Source organism: Lepidochelys kempii, chromosome 6 (genome assembly GCF_965140285.1).
Source record: "Lepidochelys kempii isolate rLepKem1 chromosome 6, rLepKem1.hap1, whole genome shotgun sequence".
Taxonomy (NCBI): Eukaryota; Metazoa; Chordata; order Testudines; family Cheloniidae; genus Lepidochelys; species Lepidochelys kempii.
This window is the reverse complement of record NC_136385.1, coordinates 64,805,136-64,820,804: the sequence shown is the minus strand read 5'-3', so window position 1 is coordinate 64,820,804 and position 15,669 is coordinate 64,805,136. Positions and strand designations below refer to the sequence as shown.

The 15,669-nt window shown below is 44.3% G+C and overlaps 1 protein-coding gene across 6 annotated transcripts in view; it reads right to left on the bottom strand.

The window, feature by feature from the left end:
- The window catches only part of RAD51B (RAD51 paralog B), a 713,264-nt gene that overhangs the window by 304,172 nt on the left and 393,423 nt on the right, over positions 1-15,669 (bottom strand). For all 6 annotated transcript variants that reach the window (XM_078853308.1, XM_078853310.1, XM_078853309.1 and 3 more), the window contains one exon: positions 14,772-14,868. In XM_078853308.1, the coding sequence (XP_078709434.1) occupies positions 14,772-14,868 (97 nt within the window). The remainder of the gene's footprint in view (positions 1-14,771; positions 14,869-15,669) is intronic.

Here is a 15,669-nt window from a genome sequence, read left to right as displayed (position 1 = left end):
GCCCCCCCCACATCATTAGCAGTTACCAGAATCTTTGTATGTATATAAACAGAATAAATTCTCCTTTCCAGTCAGGCTCCGCCTCCTTCCTGATTTTGCTGTTTCAATCCTTTGTTTTCACTACCATGACTGTGAATGATGATGTCATGGACACTAAATTATGAAATCGGTAAACAATATGGGCAGGCTTGTGGAAGGTGCTTATTAAATGGGCAATTTTCTGTTTTACATCCAAATATCTCATTGGTATTGAGCATTGCTGGTGGGAGAATGATTCGCATGGTTGGGTTCACAAGTTCAGAGCAAACACTCTCAAAGTTATTAAGCAAAACTTCCATATTTTCTTATAGGACAGAATATCAACATTACAAGTGATATTAACACATGCAGTGACTTACAAGCATTTCATAGAATCTAAACACAACATACATCCTTATAAGACTAATACCTATTTTGAGCAAATCTTACCATACAGGTAAACTGGTCTGGTCTCCAGCTATGAGTTTCTCAGTTCTTAGCTAATGCCTGCAGCCTGGGCAAGAGCTGGCATCTGCCCTTCCAGCATCATAGCCACAATGAAAATGCTTTTTGTTTACTTCTTCATTTATATCCCAAGATTGTAAGATCACTGCTAACATCCACAGGAGTATGCACAGATGTATGAATCCAGCCACAGACTTACAAAAGCTACAGAAAGAAAAGATCTAGTCCACCCCCTACTAATGCAGAATTCTGCCCTTTGGTATTGTATTTTGTCCGGTATAGTTTTAAATGACTTCAACAATGGAGCCAGGGCTATCCAGTCATGAGTTAAAGGTGCAGCTGTTATGGGGGAGCTGTTTTGAGAGGCAGACGCAAGGCAAGCCACACAGACAGAAGGGCAAGCAGGGGATGCATGAGTTATTAATGGTCAGTTGGTACACATTGAGCAGTTGTGACTGTGCCAGACATCCTAGGTGAGGAGCTGCATCTGCTGCCAGCCAGTTGGTGGGAAAGTGGGATAAAGAAACAATTCCATGAAAAAGGGATGTAGCAGGGTGTGCAGGATTACAACCCCTTGATCTCTGTGCTGTTCCTGATGCACTACCAAAGTGGTGTGCCAGATCTAACAGATTACATTTTCAAAGTGGACTTAAAGGCACTCACTGGGTTGATCCTGCCCTGGAAGAGGGCTTCTGCCACTTCCCTTGAGCGACTATTCATCAGTCCAACAGATTCCATATATTTTTTCCATAGAGTCCAACAGATTTTTCCTGATATTCAGCTCAAATATTCTTTTGTTCAGCTACATTTCATTCATATCCTGCCCTACATTAACCCCTCTCCCTCTTCAGGTACTTGCCAAGAGTTACCAAGTCCCCACTTACTCAGTGAGTGTCTACACTAGCCTTTTTTCCTTCAAATTTCCCATCATTAATGGTCGGAACACTAGCACAGAGCAGCCTTCAGTATTTTAACCACCATGTCATCTAATTCTGCACAAAACAGATCTAGGTAATGCTATGGTTAAAACAGCAGCCGATGCTGGGTCCTTGTCTTTCCTAGAGTTGGATCATTGCTACTATGGGAACAGTGCTACAGAGGGAAATTTCAGAGAGAAAAAAGGCTAGTGTAGACAAAGCCTTAGTCTAGCCAAGCTATGCAGATTAAGTTATTTTAATCTTCTTCATATATCAATCTGTCCAGCACTCTGATCACTTTGGTTGCTCTTCTCTGAATGCTCTTCAATTGTTTGACATATTTCTACTGCAGAAAGACAAGCAGCAGCCAAATGTGATGCACCCCCTGTTCAGTGTGTAAAATCTGCTGCTTCACAACCAAAAGAGGAGCTCAGAAAATCTCCCTATTTTGATTATATTCAGAGATAAGCCATTTTGTTGATTTTTTGGGGGGAGGGGGCTTGAATTTATCCTTTTAGGAGCAGCCCATCCCCGGAAAGAAGTTCACTCACATGCCAGCACCCCCCCAGCTCCAACCTCCAAAGAAAGTTAACCAATTCTAAACTTGCATGATTTAGGACAATAAATCACAATTACAATACTAAAGCAGGAAATACACACAATTTAAGCAGAAACACCAATACATTCATTTTTATTACAAATAAGGGGAGCCATTAATCATACAGTCTGCCTAGAATTAACAAGGAGTCCAATTTTCAAACATCCTGCAGTAAATCCAGAGCAAATCCAGCTGGAAAGCAGACATGTAAGTGGAACTAGAATATAGGCATGAGACTTTGAAGTCTGTTCCCTCTCCCTCACACACACATACCCATCAACCCTGGGCCACTCTTGCATGATCTCATTTTGGAGAGTGAGTCATATGCTGTACATATTTCTGCAGGTCAACAGCCATCCCTTCACAGGGATGTTTTCCCATGCATATACATCCCCCAAACTCTACTTTCCTAATGAAAAGAGATCAGTTGTTAGTGCTATATAACTCCACAGAACACAGGGCTGCATGCTAGTGAAACACAAAGTCTCAATTTTACTTCTATTTCCCTTACCCAATGTATATACAAAGCTAGTCACAGTGTGAGCCAAACTGAGTTTAGAAAATGTATCCGGACCTAGGGTTCCATCTTCATTTATTAAGTATGTTGAGGGATTAGCATGGCAATGCCCTGACATGGTTAAAGCATGGTATATAAAGGAGCGAACCATAATTTAACTCTGTTCAAAATCCATGCCATAACCCTGTAAACTCCCTCTCAGTGTGTAATTATAAGCTCCACTAACATAAACAAAAGGTTCGATCCCTTTGGATGCCCATTACTACCACCCACTGACATCAAGGAAGCCAGCGCACCTCTCCAGAAGTGGAGTCAATACACAGCATAGAGCAAGCAGGCTTTTGGAGAGGTGAGAGCACCTGTGATCATGTGCTGGTTTTGACAACAGTTATTGAAAATGGTTTTCAGAAAAGTCTGAAGACGGGAAGCATATTTGTGGATTTGACAGCAGCACATGGCATGGTCTGGCCATGGGGCTCTAGTCAAATTGTCAAGAGCACTCCCAGCATGAGTAGTCAATGTCATTGAACTTCTCCTCTGCAACAGGTGTTTCCAAATGCACATGGGAGACAGAGCTAGGGCATGGAAAAGACAAACCAACAGTCTATCGCAAGGGTCTGTGCTGGCACCCATGTTTTTCCAACATGTACACAAAATGACTTTCCACTTACCCAATTCTGCAAATTCACATACACAAATTACATTTGTTTAGACGTCCAAGCACGGTCATTTGCAGAACTTGAAGACTCCCTAAAAGGTCACTTGATTAAGATGGCCAAATACAGTAGTCAGTGGTATTTACAACCAAGTGTGACCAAAACAGTTTTGACTGTATTCCATCTTTACTGTGCCAGAGCAACCCAAGAACTGACTATCTTTCTCAGTGGACATTTCTTGAAACAGGATTCCCACCCTGTCTACCTTGGAGTAACCCTAGATAGATCTCTCACATATCTTCGTAAAACTGTGACTAAGGTGAGGTCACATAACCTTCTAAGCAAATGGGCCATCAGTTTGTGGGGAGCAAACGCTCAAACTCTTTAATTATTCAGTTTAGACCTCTGTTACTCTGCATCAGAATACTATGCTCCAGTCTGGCTCCATTCGTCCCATGTCAAATCGGTTGACACACAACTGTACTCAACCATGCGCATCATAATTGGGATGCTTCTACCCACACCAATACTCTGGATCCTAGAGTTAAGCAACATCACTCCTCCACACATCCATCATGATGACACTAAAGAATGGTTGAGAAGATCAGGGCAAACACACACCTCTTTGACCACCCAAGAGCATGCTTGTCATTGAGGCACCCATTGTGGACTTGCTTGCCCTGCTCAGATTTCTCTGCAACATCAACATGGTGTGAAGAATGGTCTGCAGCTGACATCAGCAACCAGTCTATTATAACTGGCCCCATCATGCATTTACCCAGTTCGATTTGCCTTGCCACTCATGAGTCCTTCTGAACTGATTTTGAATGGTTCAAAATATACAAAGTAAATATCCTTAATTCAAACTCTAAGTTCTCAAGCACCATTTTTCTTTGCCATCCATAAATTTCAATTATCATAAATGGAAATATTTAATCATCGGTTTGTGTGTGTACAGTGAAATTGATGTTTATGTTATCTACAGATAAAAATCTAATTCTTCCAAGCCTACCTATACTACTTAATAAAGGCACTAATATCCATTAACAAAATTGGGGACTATTCCCTCTCTGGTGCTCATATGCAACTCAATATTAGGTGGGGTCTTTCCTTCTCCATGTGCATATCTGAATTGTTTTGGGCTCTTTCCAACCCCACCTCTGTAAGGCTTTGTCTACACTACACAGCTTTCAGCGACATGGCCGTGTAAATGCTGTTCAGGCAGTGTAAATGCAGTTCGTGGGCACTTTTGCAGACAAAATACTTCCACGACCTAGGAGCGGGGTTCATGTTGTTGACAGGAGAGCACTCCTGCTGACAAGGAGCCATGCTTTGGCAAAACGTTTGTCTTTTGGGGCGGGGGTGGGGGGATGGGAGGGAAGGCTTTTTAAGCACTTGTCAATGACAAAACTTTTATTGTTCAACTGGCAGTGTAGACAAAGCCTAAGAGTTGGGTATGCAAATTCCATGAAATTAATAGGACATACTCTCTTCTCCCCGACAAATGCAGGTACATAAATTCCACTAATATTACAGGGGCCTTTTCAAGAAGGAATATAATCAAGACATCTTTGATGATTGCATAGCACTGCACAAGACTGAAATGTAATATCTCAATCATTAGGAAAGATACAGTACTGTCAATTATAATGAAAGAAAGACCTGGGTTTTGCTTATCATCCAAATACATACAAACCCCAGAAAGCTAATTCCGTGGATTTGTATTCTAAAAGATAGACTATTTGTTTATGAATTGTCCTTTTAAAAAAAAGTACTCTAGTTAAACTGGGTATCTGACAAATCCTCAGTATTTCACAAGATGTCAAGACAAAACATCTCTTCTGTCAGACAGAACTTGTGTAAACCAGCCTGTAAAGGTTTTAAGGAGCTTGCGGCCATAACACTAAAGAGAGTAATCTAATATATGTCAAAATGTTATGATTCTTTCTAATGTTTTTCAATATGAAGTGCTGGAGCACTTCACAGGAACAAGCACAGTTTCATGTGGCTTATAAAACTACAAAGAGGAACAGCACTGATTAAAAAGCATGTTTAATGGCTGTCTCATCAGCTCTAAGCCTCTGCAAGACAGAGGTGTTTGTGTTTTCACAGGGATTAACAATCTTTGTGACTGAGATAAGATTACCGGTAGGGCTAGCCTTAAAAATAGGAACTGTGAAGTTTGGGGGCCCTTGGTCATCTTATTAATTCCCTGCCTGATTTCCTCTCTCCATTCAGCAGCAGGCCTGAAGGGGAGTAAATTATAGTACTTGCCTGCGTAGCTACCCTCTCCGGTAGTGGGACTCAGGCTTTTTCCACAGGATTTTGAAGTGCTTTAAAACAAATCAGTCACAAAGTAGGAGAGATTATCCCCATTTTAAAAATAGGGAAACTAAGGCACAGAGTAGTGAAGTGACTCTCTGAAGGTCTCAATGAATCAAAGGTAAAGTAAGGAACAGAATCCAGGCCTCCCACCGAGTCCCTTGCCTTGTCCACTAGACTAAATTTAGACCAAAGAAGGAAGGAGAGGGGAGGGCTGTGTGGCACCTTCCAACCTTTCATCCCCACAAATTGGAAGGCCACCCTTGCTCCAAAGTCTAATACAATTTAAGATGACAATGATGAGCAAGATTGAAAGGACACGCTAAACCCACTGTTACACTTATGAATTAAAAAGTACTGTCCAGCAATCTGTACTTGTTTTAAAGAGAATGAAAGGGAACACCAGCCTTTCCAGACCTAACAGAAACCTACAGACCAAGTCAAGTCAAAGAATATCTCTAACTTTTCCAAACAAACATTTCAAGACAGCAGCTAGTTAGCTGAGATTAAAGAAATCTAAGAGTTCCCTCCCTCCCTGCCTCCCTTTTCTTATACCGCAGTGCCTGCCAGAGAGGGCAGGGCTCTGCTCTTGGCCACAGCAACATGGTCATGACCTTTGCCCAAGTGAGATAGGGCATTTGTTTGATCGCTGTAAGTGGCAGCTTTTGGTACTGTGGCTCGAATATATATTAATATCATAGAGTCTTTTGGTTTAGAAGGGTCCTTGAGTGGGTTATGCCATCACATCCCCCAACACCAAAGTAGGAGTGGCTTAATTTTTCCTAAATCTGGGATGTTTATTCTTAATCCTGAGCATCCCCACTGATGGCAATACAGAGCCTTCCTTTGCACCTCACAGAGTAAATAATTAGTAACAAATAAATTATCCTACGTATGTTACTTCCTCTTCTGTTCAAAGAATATCTGTGGAAACAGACGGCATTTTTTCTAATTTATTCTTTGTGCAAAACTATTAAAGTACATTTTTTTAAAATGTTGCTTACGCTACACATTGCTATTCAAGCTTTGCGGCAACTATGAGATAATGTGGTGTGGGGTACCTAGATAGATGGAAAGTGATTAGTGAATTGATATTGTTTCTGTTCCGTGAATGGATGTGCATTTCCCTTAAAAAACAGATTTCTGGGACAAACGCTCAAGGAAAATTAATTTAAAACTTACTTTCCACTAGGATTCAAACACGCAAGCCTACAATTCACTTTTTCCATGAGTGCACATGCTGGCATAACCCGATCATGTAAATGATTGCAAAAGCAAAATGAAAGGGCACAACCATGGCCACAGTGAATTTGTTTAAGTATCTGAATGCATATTCACAGAAAGTGTTTTGCAATAGTTGTTAAGCTCTACTTCTAATATTTGTTTAACCTGACACAGCTTAAATCTATTTCTTCTGGGTCTTTCCATTACTAACAAGGATATTTTGAGTTTGTCCTCATTGTAACACATTGGTATACTGAGGGCTAGCTCCTCAGGTAATGCTTTTGAGCCTGGTGACAGCTGAGAGCCGGTTTGGCCCTCACTGCAACTCAGAGCAGCCATGAAGCTGCTCTAAGTTACATCTGGTTGCAACAGCCCAAAAGGGGATTATTCTATAAACCAAGATTCACTGAAGTGCAGCAACACTCTGAACATGCCCCAACACAACCTCTATGTTGGGAGCTGCAAGAGGGTTGGTGTAGGGCCAGCTATGCTGGCTATACACCATTGGAGGATTCCTCTATGCATGAGGAATCTTCAGCTGGCCAATTAAACTAACTACATTTGCATTGCGTCTGAGGAGTGGTACAAAGCAGATTTAACAGAGCCCAGGATCTTGCTCACTTTATTTCTGCCTGTATCACCTCCTCACCAAAAGCCAAATTCAGACCTTCTGAAATGCCACTGATTTAAACCAGTTACACCACTATTAATTCAGCCCTAAAGATCTCTACTGTTGTAGGAAAATATTACCTTTTCTTATGCAACCTTTTAGGACCCAACCCTGCAACTGCTCCAGGGTAGAAATGAGGTGGGGATTGGGCCTGATCCAACACATGATAATGGCCCAACAAATTCCTTTCTAATGCACAGTCAAACACAGGAGCAAAGAATAAAAGCCACTGTAGCATTTTGTTTCTTCCTAATAGCATATTTAGAATAGTGAAAGGTTCATTTCTGGATGTTTTTCTAAAAGATTATCCATACGCCAAACAGTTTACAGAAACATGACTTTGACGTGGCTAACATAAGGTTTTAGATATATATAATCCAGCAGAATTAATTCCTTGTGGGACTAATATTGTATTATGGATCCCTTCACAACTAGGTTACAAGCTCAAATCCAGCTCAAGTTGGTGATGAATGAAAGGAATGATGATCTTATGATAAGAACATGGTCATGAGTTCCAGATTATATTCCTGACTTTATGTGATGGGGTATAGAAACCCCACACTGGACAACAAGGGGTTATGGAGCTGCTCTGGGCTCAACCAGTCCTGGTCCGCCACACCTGCAAGAGATGTACAGTCTGGAAGAGGAGTTAAAAGGGAGCAAAACAGCTCACTTGTGGGCAGACCAAGGAAGAGAAAAGAACCTCTGCCTTGTAGGTCCTGAGAAAAGCGCTAAGGGAAGGCAAGATCTTTCCCTCAACAACTGCCTGAAGGTCACTCCCTGAGGGAAGGGAAGACCTGTTTCTGTTATATCCAGAGAGGGAGGCATTCACCACCACAATTTACTAACCCAGTTTATTTGTGTTGATTCCCTGTGTTTTGTTTATGGACTACCCCTGAAGGGGAGAGACTTGAAACTGACCTGCACGGAGGGCCAAGGCATGGCAGAAGGCAGCCACCACCCCAGGAGGAAGACAGCTACCACACCACGCCCGGCTGCAAAGAGATGCCAAGCAGTGAGCCTCCCTTAACAGCCTCCTGGGACAGACTGCAAACTTTGGACAATAGCGGGCTGGTAGAAAGTGGCCATGGGAGGACAGTCTTAAGGTGCTCCTGAGCATCAGACCCTTGTGTCACCCTCACAGGGCCCTGGGCCGGATCTCAGTGGAGTGGGAAGGATCAGGCTCCCCTACCAAAAGCCCCCTCTGCATGTTGAAGGGCCTAAGCTCTGACCACTGTAAAATGGGAATGATAATTACCTGCATCACAGGGGTGTTGGTAGGCTAGTTCATGAATGTTTTTAAAGTCATTTGAGCTACTCAGCTGATAAGAGAAATAAAATTGCAAAGTATTATTATTATCTGCAGGTTGTTTGGTGGTAGTATCAAATGAGTTTGGAGGATGTCTCAGTCCAATTCCTAGTGAACCAGTGTCCACAGTGCAAAAACCATCATGACAGCTGAGCCCCTTGCTGGCAGATAGGAAAAGTACTGAATGGGTCTGAATTCCACCTTCACTCACAGAGGTGGTTAGTATAGGTGAGGATTGAAGCATTTAGTGGGAGAATTTCTAGGAAAAACTTGCACCTCTGCTGCCTGTTTTTTCTTGTTCTGGAGATAAATAGAGATCTTCAAAATCCCACGACTATCACTCCAGCACCTTTCACCAGCATGAATTCACCTAATTAAAAAAAATTCACATACAAAGGTCAACAAATCCCACCTCATTCAGGGCGCTCCAGGGCAAAAGTTCGAAACAATGGCACCAGAAAATTTAGACACACAACTAACTCCCATTACTATCCACAATAGCTGCATGAACAACTTAGCGTAATCACTACAAAAAATTAAACCTATGCCATCTTCCAGAGTCCTGATTTTAGAATACCATCATCTTTGCTTGCATGAGCCACTAACACAATTTTTCATGTACAGGGAATCCAATACTATCTAACAATTCAGCATTTCAGCATTTTTTTCAGGACTTTTTGACATTAACCAAAGCCACAAATTACATTTAACAGAGAAAAACCAGTTATGAACCTGTTCTGTAACTGTTGTTCTTCAGACGCATTGCACATGTCCATTCCTCTCGGTGTCAGTGCGTTCCAACGGCTGTTGGAAACGTTTCCCCTCAACAGTACCCATTGGGCAGCACAAGTTTCCCCTGCTGCCACACACCATTGTGTGCATGTGACAGGTTTCAATCGGTCCACCGAGCCTCTAGGGGGCGATGGAGAGCTACTGTCCCACTGGCAGGCCTTAGTCACCCGTTTCAGTCACTGGGGAATTAGCGGAGAAGGTGTGCCAGCCCGAGTTTGCGGCGTGCCCCTGAGGCAGGGGAGTGCTGGCACGAGTCAGTGGTGTTCGAGATTCTGCTACCCAAGGCAGGTTGGCCGGAGTAGGGGAACGCAGGCCCACCCAACTCCACTGCATTCCAGCCCAGGGCCCTGACAGTGGTGGGACGAGAGGGTCCCGCCGCTGGGTCACCAGGGAACCGTCCACGCCACGCTGACCAAATACACCCACCACACTGTGCAGTTCTGCCCTTGGGCTACTTCCTACCCGATCGCTCAAGAGGGCCTTTCCGGTCCCTCCAGCTCGTCCGGGTATTCAGTTGCTGGCAGCTCCAGCTCCCGCTCTGTGTCAGGCTCATGCTGGCCCGGGTTACAGCCTGGCCCCTCCAGGTCCTCCGGGTACTTGGCGGCTGGCAGTCCTGGTCGCCTCAGTCCTTCCTCCAGATCAGGTTTCGCCTGGCCCAGGGCCTCCCCTGGGTCGGCAGCAGGGTCTGGAGGGAACAGCCAGCAGCCTGTGTCTGTCTCCCTCCCTGGTGCTGCCCTCACTTGGCAAAGGGCCCCGCCCTTTGTACTTCCTGTTCCACCCCTCCCCTTCCGGGGATTGGAGTATGCTTGGTATGGCCCCGCCCACTCAGGCTGAGAGGGTGGCTCTTTACTCTCTGGTTCGGAAGGAAGCCACCCTGGCTCCCTATAGTGCAGATATAAAGGGCAGAGCTGCCCCTAACCCTCTCAGCTCCTTCTTGTTGCAACTCCAATGAAGGGGTTAGGAGGATGGGTTGTGGAATGGATATATCCAACATATCTCAAAGAACAACTGTTACGGAACAGGCTTGTAACCATTTTTTCTTCTTCCCACTCTAGCATCATCTCTGGAGTCTTGAGCCACAGCATAGTGGGAGCAAACGTGTGGACCAGGTTGCCGCTCTACAAGTATCTGCAATTGGAACTTGTGCCAGAAAGGGCACTGAGGCAGATTGAGACCTCGCTGAATGAGTGATGACTCTGTTGGATGGAGCAACATTAGCCAAGTCATAGCTCATGCATATTCCAGATGTGATCCAGGAAGAAAGGCTCTAAGTGGAGACTGATTGACCACTTACTCTGTCTGCAACTGCTACAAACAGCTGTGAGGATTTACTAAAGTGTCTGATTCTGTCCAGGTAAAATGCTGTGACCGGTGTTATCTTGACTGGTGATCTGCTAGGGCACTCTAATTCTCGACTCTGGGAGCCACCGTTACCCAGCTCTGCTGTGAGAACCCCCACTCTTGGGCTGTTCATGCACAGCCTCTAGCATGTAAGCTGCTCCCAGATACGTGAGTGAGCACTTTTGGCCAGCCGCTGCTTGGATTGTACAACCAAATGACACTAGCCAATATCTCCGGTCCCAGACACAACCCTAGGAACCTCCGTCTTGCAGTATCCAGTTATGCCTGCTCGACGCTGCAAGCTTATATCAGTTCAGCAATTTAACAAAGAAATTGATATGTACCAGGCTTGTTATCCCAAGGGGAGTCTCTGGCATGCTTCAAACCAAATGCATTGCTTCAGGTAGAATAAACAAATGAATTTATTAACTACAAAAGATAGGTTTTTTGTGATTATAAGTCAAAGCACAAGTCAGATTTGGTCAAATGAAATAAAACTAAAATGCATTCTAAGCTGATCTTAACACTTTCAGTGCCCTTACAAACTTGAATGCATCTCACTACAGGCTGGCTGGTTGCCCTTCAGCCAGGCTCTCCCCTTTGATCAGCGCTTCAGTCGCTTGGTGGTGGTGTCTGTAGATGGAGGTGGAAGAGAGAGAGAGAGCATGGCAAACGTCTCTCTTTTTTATCATGTCTTTTCTTTCCTCTTGGCTTTGCCCCCCCTCTTCAGAGTCAAGTGAGCATTACCTCATCGTAGTTCCAAACTGACCACGGGAAGGGAGGTGACTCACTGGAGAGTCCAACAGATCCTTTGTTGCTGCCTAGGCCAGTGTCCTTTGTTCCTGTGAGGCTGGGATGGGTTTGTCCCATACATGCCCTGATGAGGTGTGAACTGCCCCTGTGCTCCTGGAGAGTTTTTGCTGGGCCTCTGCTCGTGGAGAGTTTTTGCATGGGCTTGTTTTAAGCCATGAGGACAGATTTTCAGCCTCATAACTATATACATGAAATTACAACCTATAACATTACTATAACAACAATGCTCAGTACATCATGAGCCTTCCAAAGACACCCAACATGACAAACTTTGCATTGGATACCACACAATCATATTATAAGGATGAACATGGGGGTGCAGGGTGTTTCCCCGAGGTACAGAGTGTCACAAATGCCGATGCTCTTCTGACATCAAACATACGCAAATGCTCTTCCTCCCTGGTCGTGTGTGCTTTGGGTAAAATTCAGGCGAATAAATTGGCTGATTGATATGGAAAAAGGAAACCACCTTTGGGATGAACTTTGAATGAGGATGCAGGTAAACCTTGTCCTTAAAAAAAGACTGGACATGGAGACACTGACATTAATGCCCACAGCTCCCCTACTCTTCAGACCAAGGTAATGGCCACCAAAAATACCACCTTCATTGATAGATGCAACAGCAAGCAGGTAGCCAACGGTTCAAACGGGGGATCCATAAGTCTTGACAATAGTAAGTTTAGATCCCACAGAGCAATGGGGTCTTGCATTTGAGGGTATAATTTGATTAAGCTCTTTAAAAATCGCATGGACATATCATTGGAAAAAACAGAGCAATTGTCAACTTTAGAATGGAATGCTGAAATAGCAGCCAGATGTATTTTGATGGAACTAACCACCAAATCTTTGTATTTCAGGAATAATAAGTAGTCCAGAAATGTTGAACTGAAGAACTGGTTGGTGATAGCCTTACTGCCAAGACCAGGTGGAAAAATGCCTCAATTTAGCAAGGTAAGTTCTTGTAGAAAACTTTCTACTATTTAGTAGGATCTTTTGAACATCTTTTGAGCAAGCCTGCTCTTGCGTGTCTAGCCATGGAGCATTCATGCAGTTAACTGAAGGGATTGTAGGCTTGGGTGGGTAGGCAACCGTGATCCCGGGAGATTAGCTCTGAGTCTAGTGGAAATGAAATTGGGGTTTCACTGACAGCACCAGGAAAGTGGAGAACCAGTGCTGATAGGCCCACACTGGGCTACAAGTATGAACTCTAGCCTGGTTCTGTTTTCTCTTTAGCAATACCCCTTTGGATGTGTCATACAGGATGGAGAAATCTCCTGTGATCAGTGTGAGAACTGGTGTAAGAGAGTAGCTGATAAGACCCACCAGAAAGGTGCAACAAAGAAGAAGAGTGAAAACCACCTTACTTACTATATCCTGCCAAGTTGCAAATTTGACATCAGGTCAGCAATACTCTTTGAGGAACCCACTAGAGGAAAAACCTTGCTTACCACAGTAGAGTGGGGCCTCTGACACAACTGAACTCTAAATAGGGAACTTCTCTACAGTTGTCTGCAGCATGTAGCATGGGCCCAACTATTCTTGGAATAGCTAGTGTGACAAAGTTCCTCCTCTGCCTTAGTGGGTCCTGCACTTATTGGCGGATTTGCTTGCCTCAGAGATTCATGGCAGCCCTCAGTTTGGCCACTCTTACTAGCAGCTCAAACCTGCCGTCCACTCAGCTAACCTCATCACTGGCCAGCATGGGGAAAAACAGAGAACAATCCCCGCAGTCTCTGTGTCCCACCTAGTGGGTCGGGGACAGGGCAGATCCCTTTCCAATTTAGACCTTCCCTTCTGGTGTTTCTCACAGACCAGGTCAACTCCTCCTGTGTCCGATCAAATGTTGGGGAGGATGGGGGGGAGCCCAGGCCCACACCCTACACCGGGTTTCAGCCCAGGGCCCTGTGGATAGCAGCTGTCCACAATGTTCCCTGTATCAGCTGCATGACAGCTACAACTCCCTGGGCTACTTCCCCATTGCCTTCCTCCCAGTACCTTCTTTATCCTCACTGCAGGAACTTCCTCCTGAAGCCTGATCATGCTTGAACTCTTCACTCCTCCAGCAGCACGCCTTCTCACTCCCTGCTCCTGGCACACCCCCCTACTAACTGATGGGAGGTCCTTTTTAAACCAGGTATCCTGATTAGCCTGCCTGCCATAAAAGAATCTAGAAAGTTCTTAATTGGCTCCAGGTGTCTTGATTAGCTTGCCTGTCTTAATTGGTTCTGGCAGGCTCTTGATTGCTCTAGGGCAGCCCCTGCTCTGGTCACTCAGGGAACAGAAAACTGTTCATCCAGTGGCCAATATATTTGCCTTCTACCAGACTCTGTATCCCACTGATCCACTGGGTCTGTCACACTAGACACTGCAGTTACCATACAAGGTGGTGATCGGCTTTGAATTCTTACTCGGAGTTACCTTTTCTGCTCACTGATAGATACACTGAGAAGTTAACTCTCTTATTATTGCATGAAAATGTGTAATTATTGCTTCAATTTCTATGGAAAATACAATACCCTGAAATTAGCACAGAAAGAAAATGCAGTATTATGAGAAAGGTGTTACAAGGCACGGTACATTTGTGTAGCATGAATGTAATATTGAGATCTGCAGTTTGAGCCACTGTACTTGAAGTATGATTGGTGTATAGTCCAGTGGACACAAATGAAAGGTTATCCTCTTTGATTTGTGGCAAGGTGTTTCTCTTTTGAATTGCTGATAATTACAATCAATGAACAGGCGCATAGGATTTACCATATCAGATCAAGCCAGTGTCTAGTCAGTATCTTGCCTCTCACAATGGCATCAGAGGAAGGGGGAAAACCCCCTAGTGCACATGGCTAATTATGCGTCAGAGATACTACGGAGGAAAATACTATAGAACTGGACATTGAAAATTTCTTTGTGGCCCCTAGGAAAGGTAGTCTTTTGATTAACATGGGTGATCTTCCCCCTTAAATGATGAAAGTTACGAAGAAGTTTTAAAATGTTTTTGAACTCCAGCTATATTTTATGCTAAGCTTGATAACCCCAATCCCATGTGCCCCCGAATATCAACAGGAGACTGCAAGTGATAGTGAGGATTTGTGACAGTATCAAGTTTCAGCTGTGATAAAATGGAGCTCCTACCTTCAGACGGGGACATGTCATCAGCTGGAGACACCAGGTCTGCCTGGATATCAAGGCCATTACTCAGCCGTGTGGTAATCTGATTTGTCAAGATAACCTGCAAACAGGAGGAAAAATTAATTATTATAGCTACTGGAGGGCAGGTAGCAGCCCAGACGAGAACTAGAACATACAAAGACAGACAGACAACTCCACACTCTGACCTTCATCAAGTTCATTTCTCCTGGAAAATTTGGAGCTACTTGCAATAACTCGTCAAAGGGATATTGTAAAAAGTACAGCAAACTGAGGAGACTTTCGAAGTTAGTCAAAGACAAAATATTACCTACCCTGTACATCCATACTGCCTTTTTTCAAGAGAGACTGTAATGGGATCCTGCCCCAGAGAGCGCCCCCTGTGCATAGAAGTGGTGTTGCAGGGATCTTTCCGCTCTAGCACCCCATATTGCATGTCACTCTGTGATCCAGCCAGGTCTCCTTTCAAGTTCAGTCCCCTTTTGGGGTAACAAAAGCCCAACTGAAAATCCAAACAAATGATCCTTCTCCCCATCTTGGGCTATGCTGAAGCTCCCTGCTCTTCACCCTTACTCCTGAGCCCTGCAGAGTTCTTCTTTGCTCCTGCAGCTGAGCATTGCCACCTAAGACTCTCCTCCTGGAGGCTCTTTTCCTCCTAGTAGGTATCCCTCTGCCACCCTATATATTTGCATGTGGCCTTCTGCACTCCCTAGTTCTGACGGAGACCAGGAGCAGAAATGCTGAAGTACAGCACCATGAGAAAAGCTGTTGTCATCATATTTCCACATTGACCAGAGGTAGGCAGAACTCCAGATCTCACAAGGTAACCTGTTTTCACAAGGTTTCCTGCCATGTTTTACTGATTCAAGAGGTTTTAGTAATA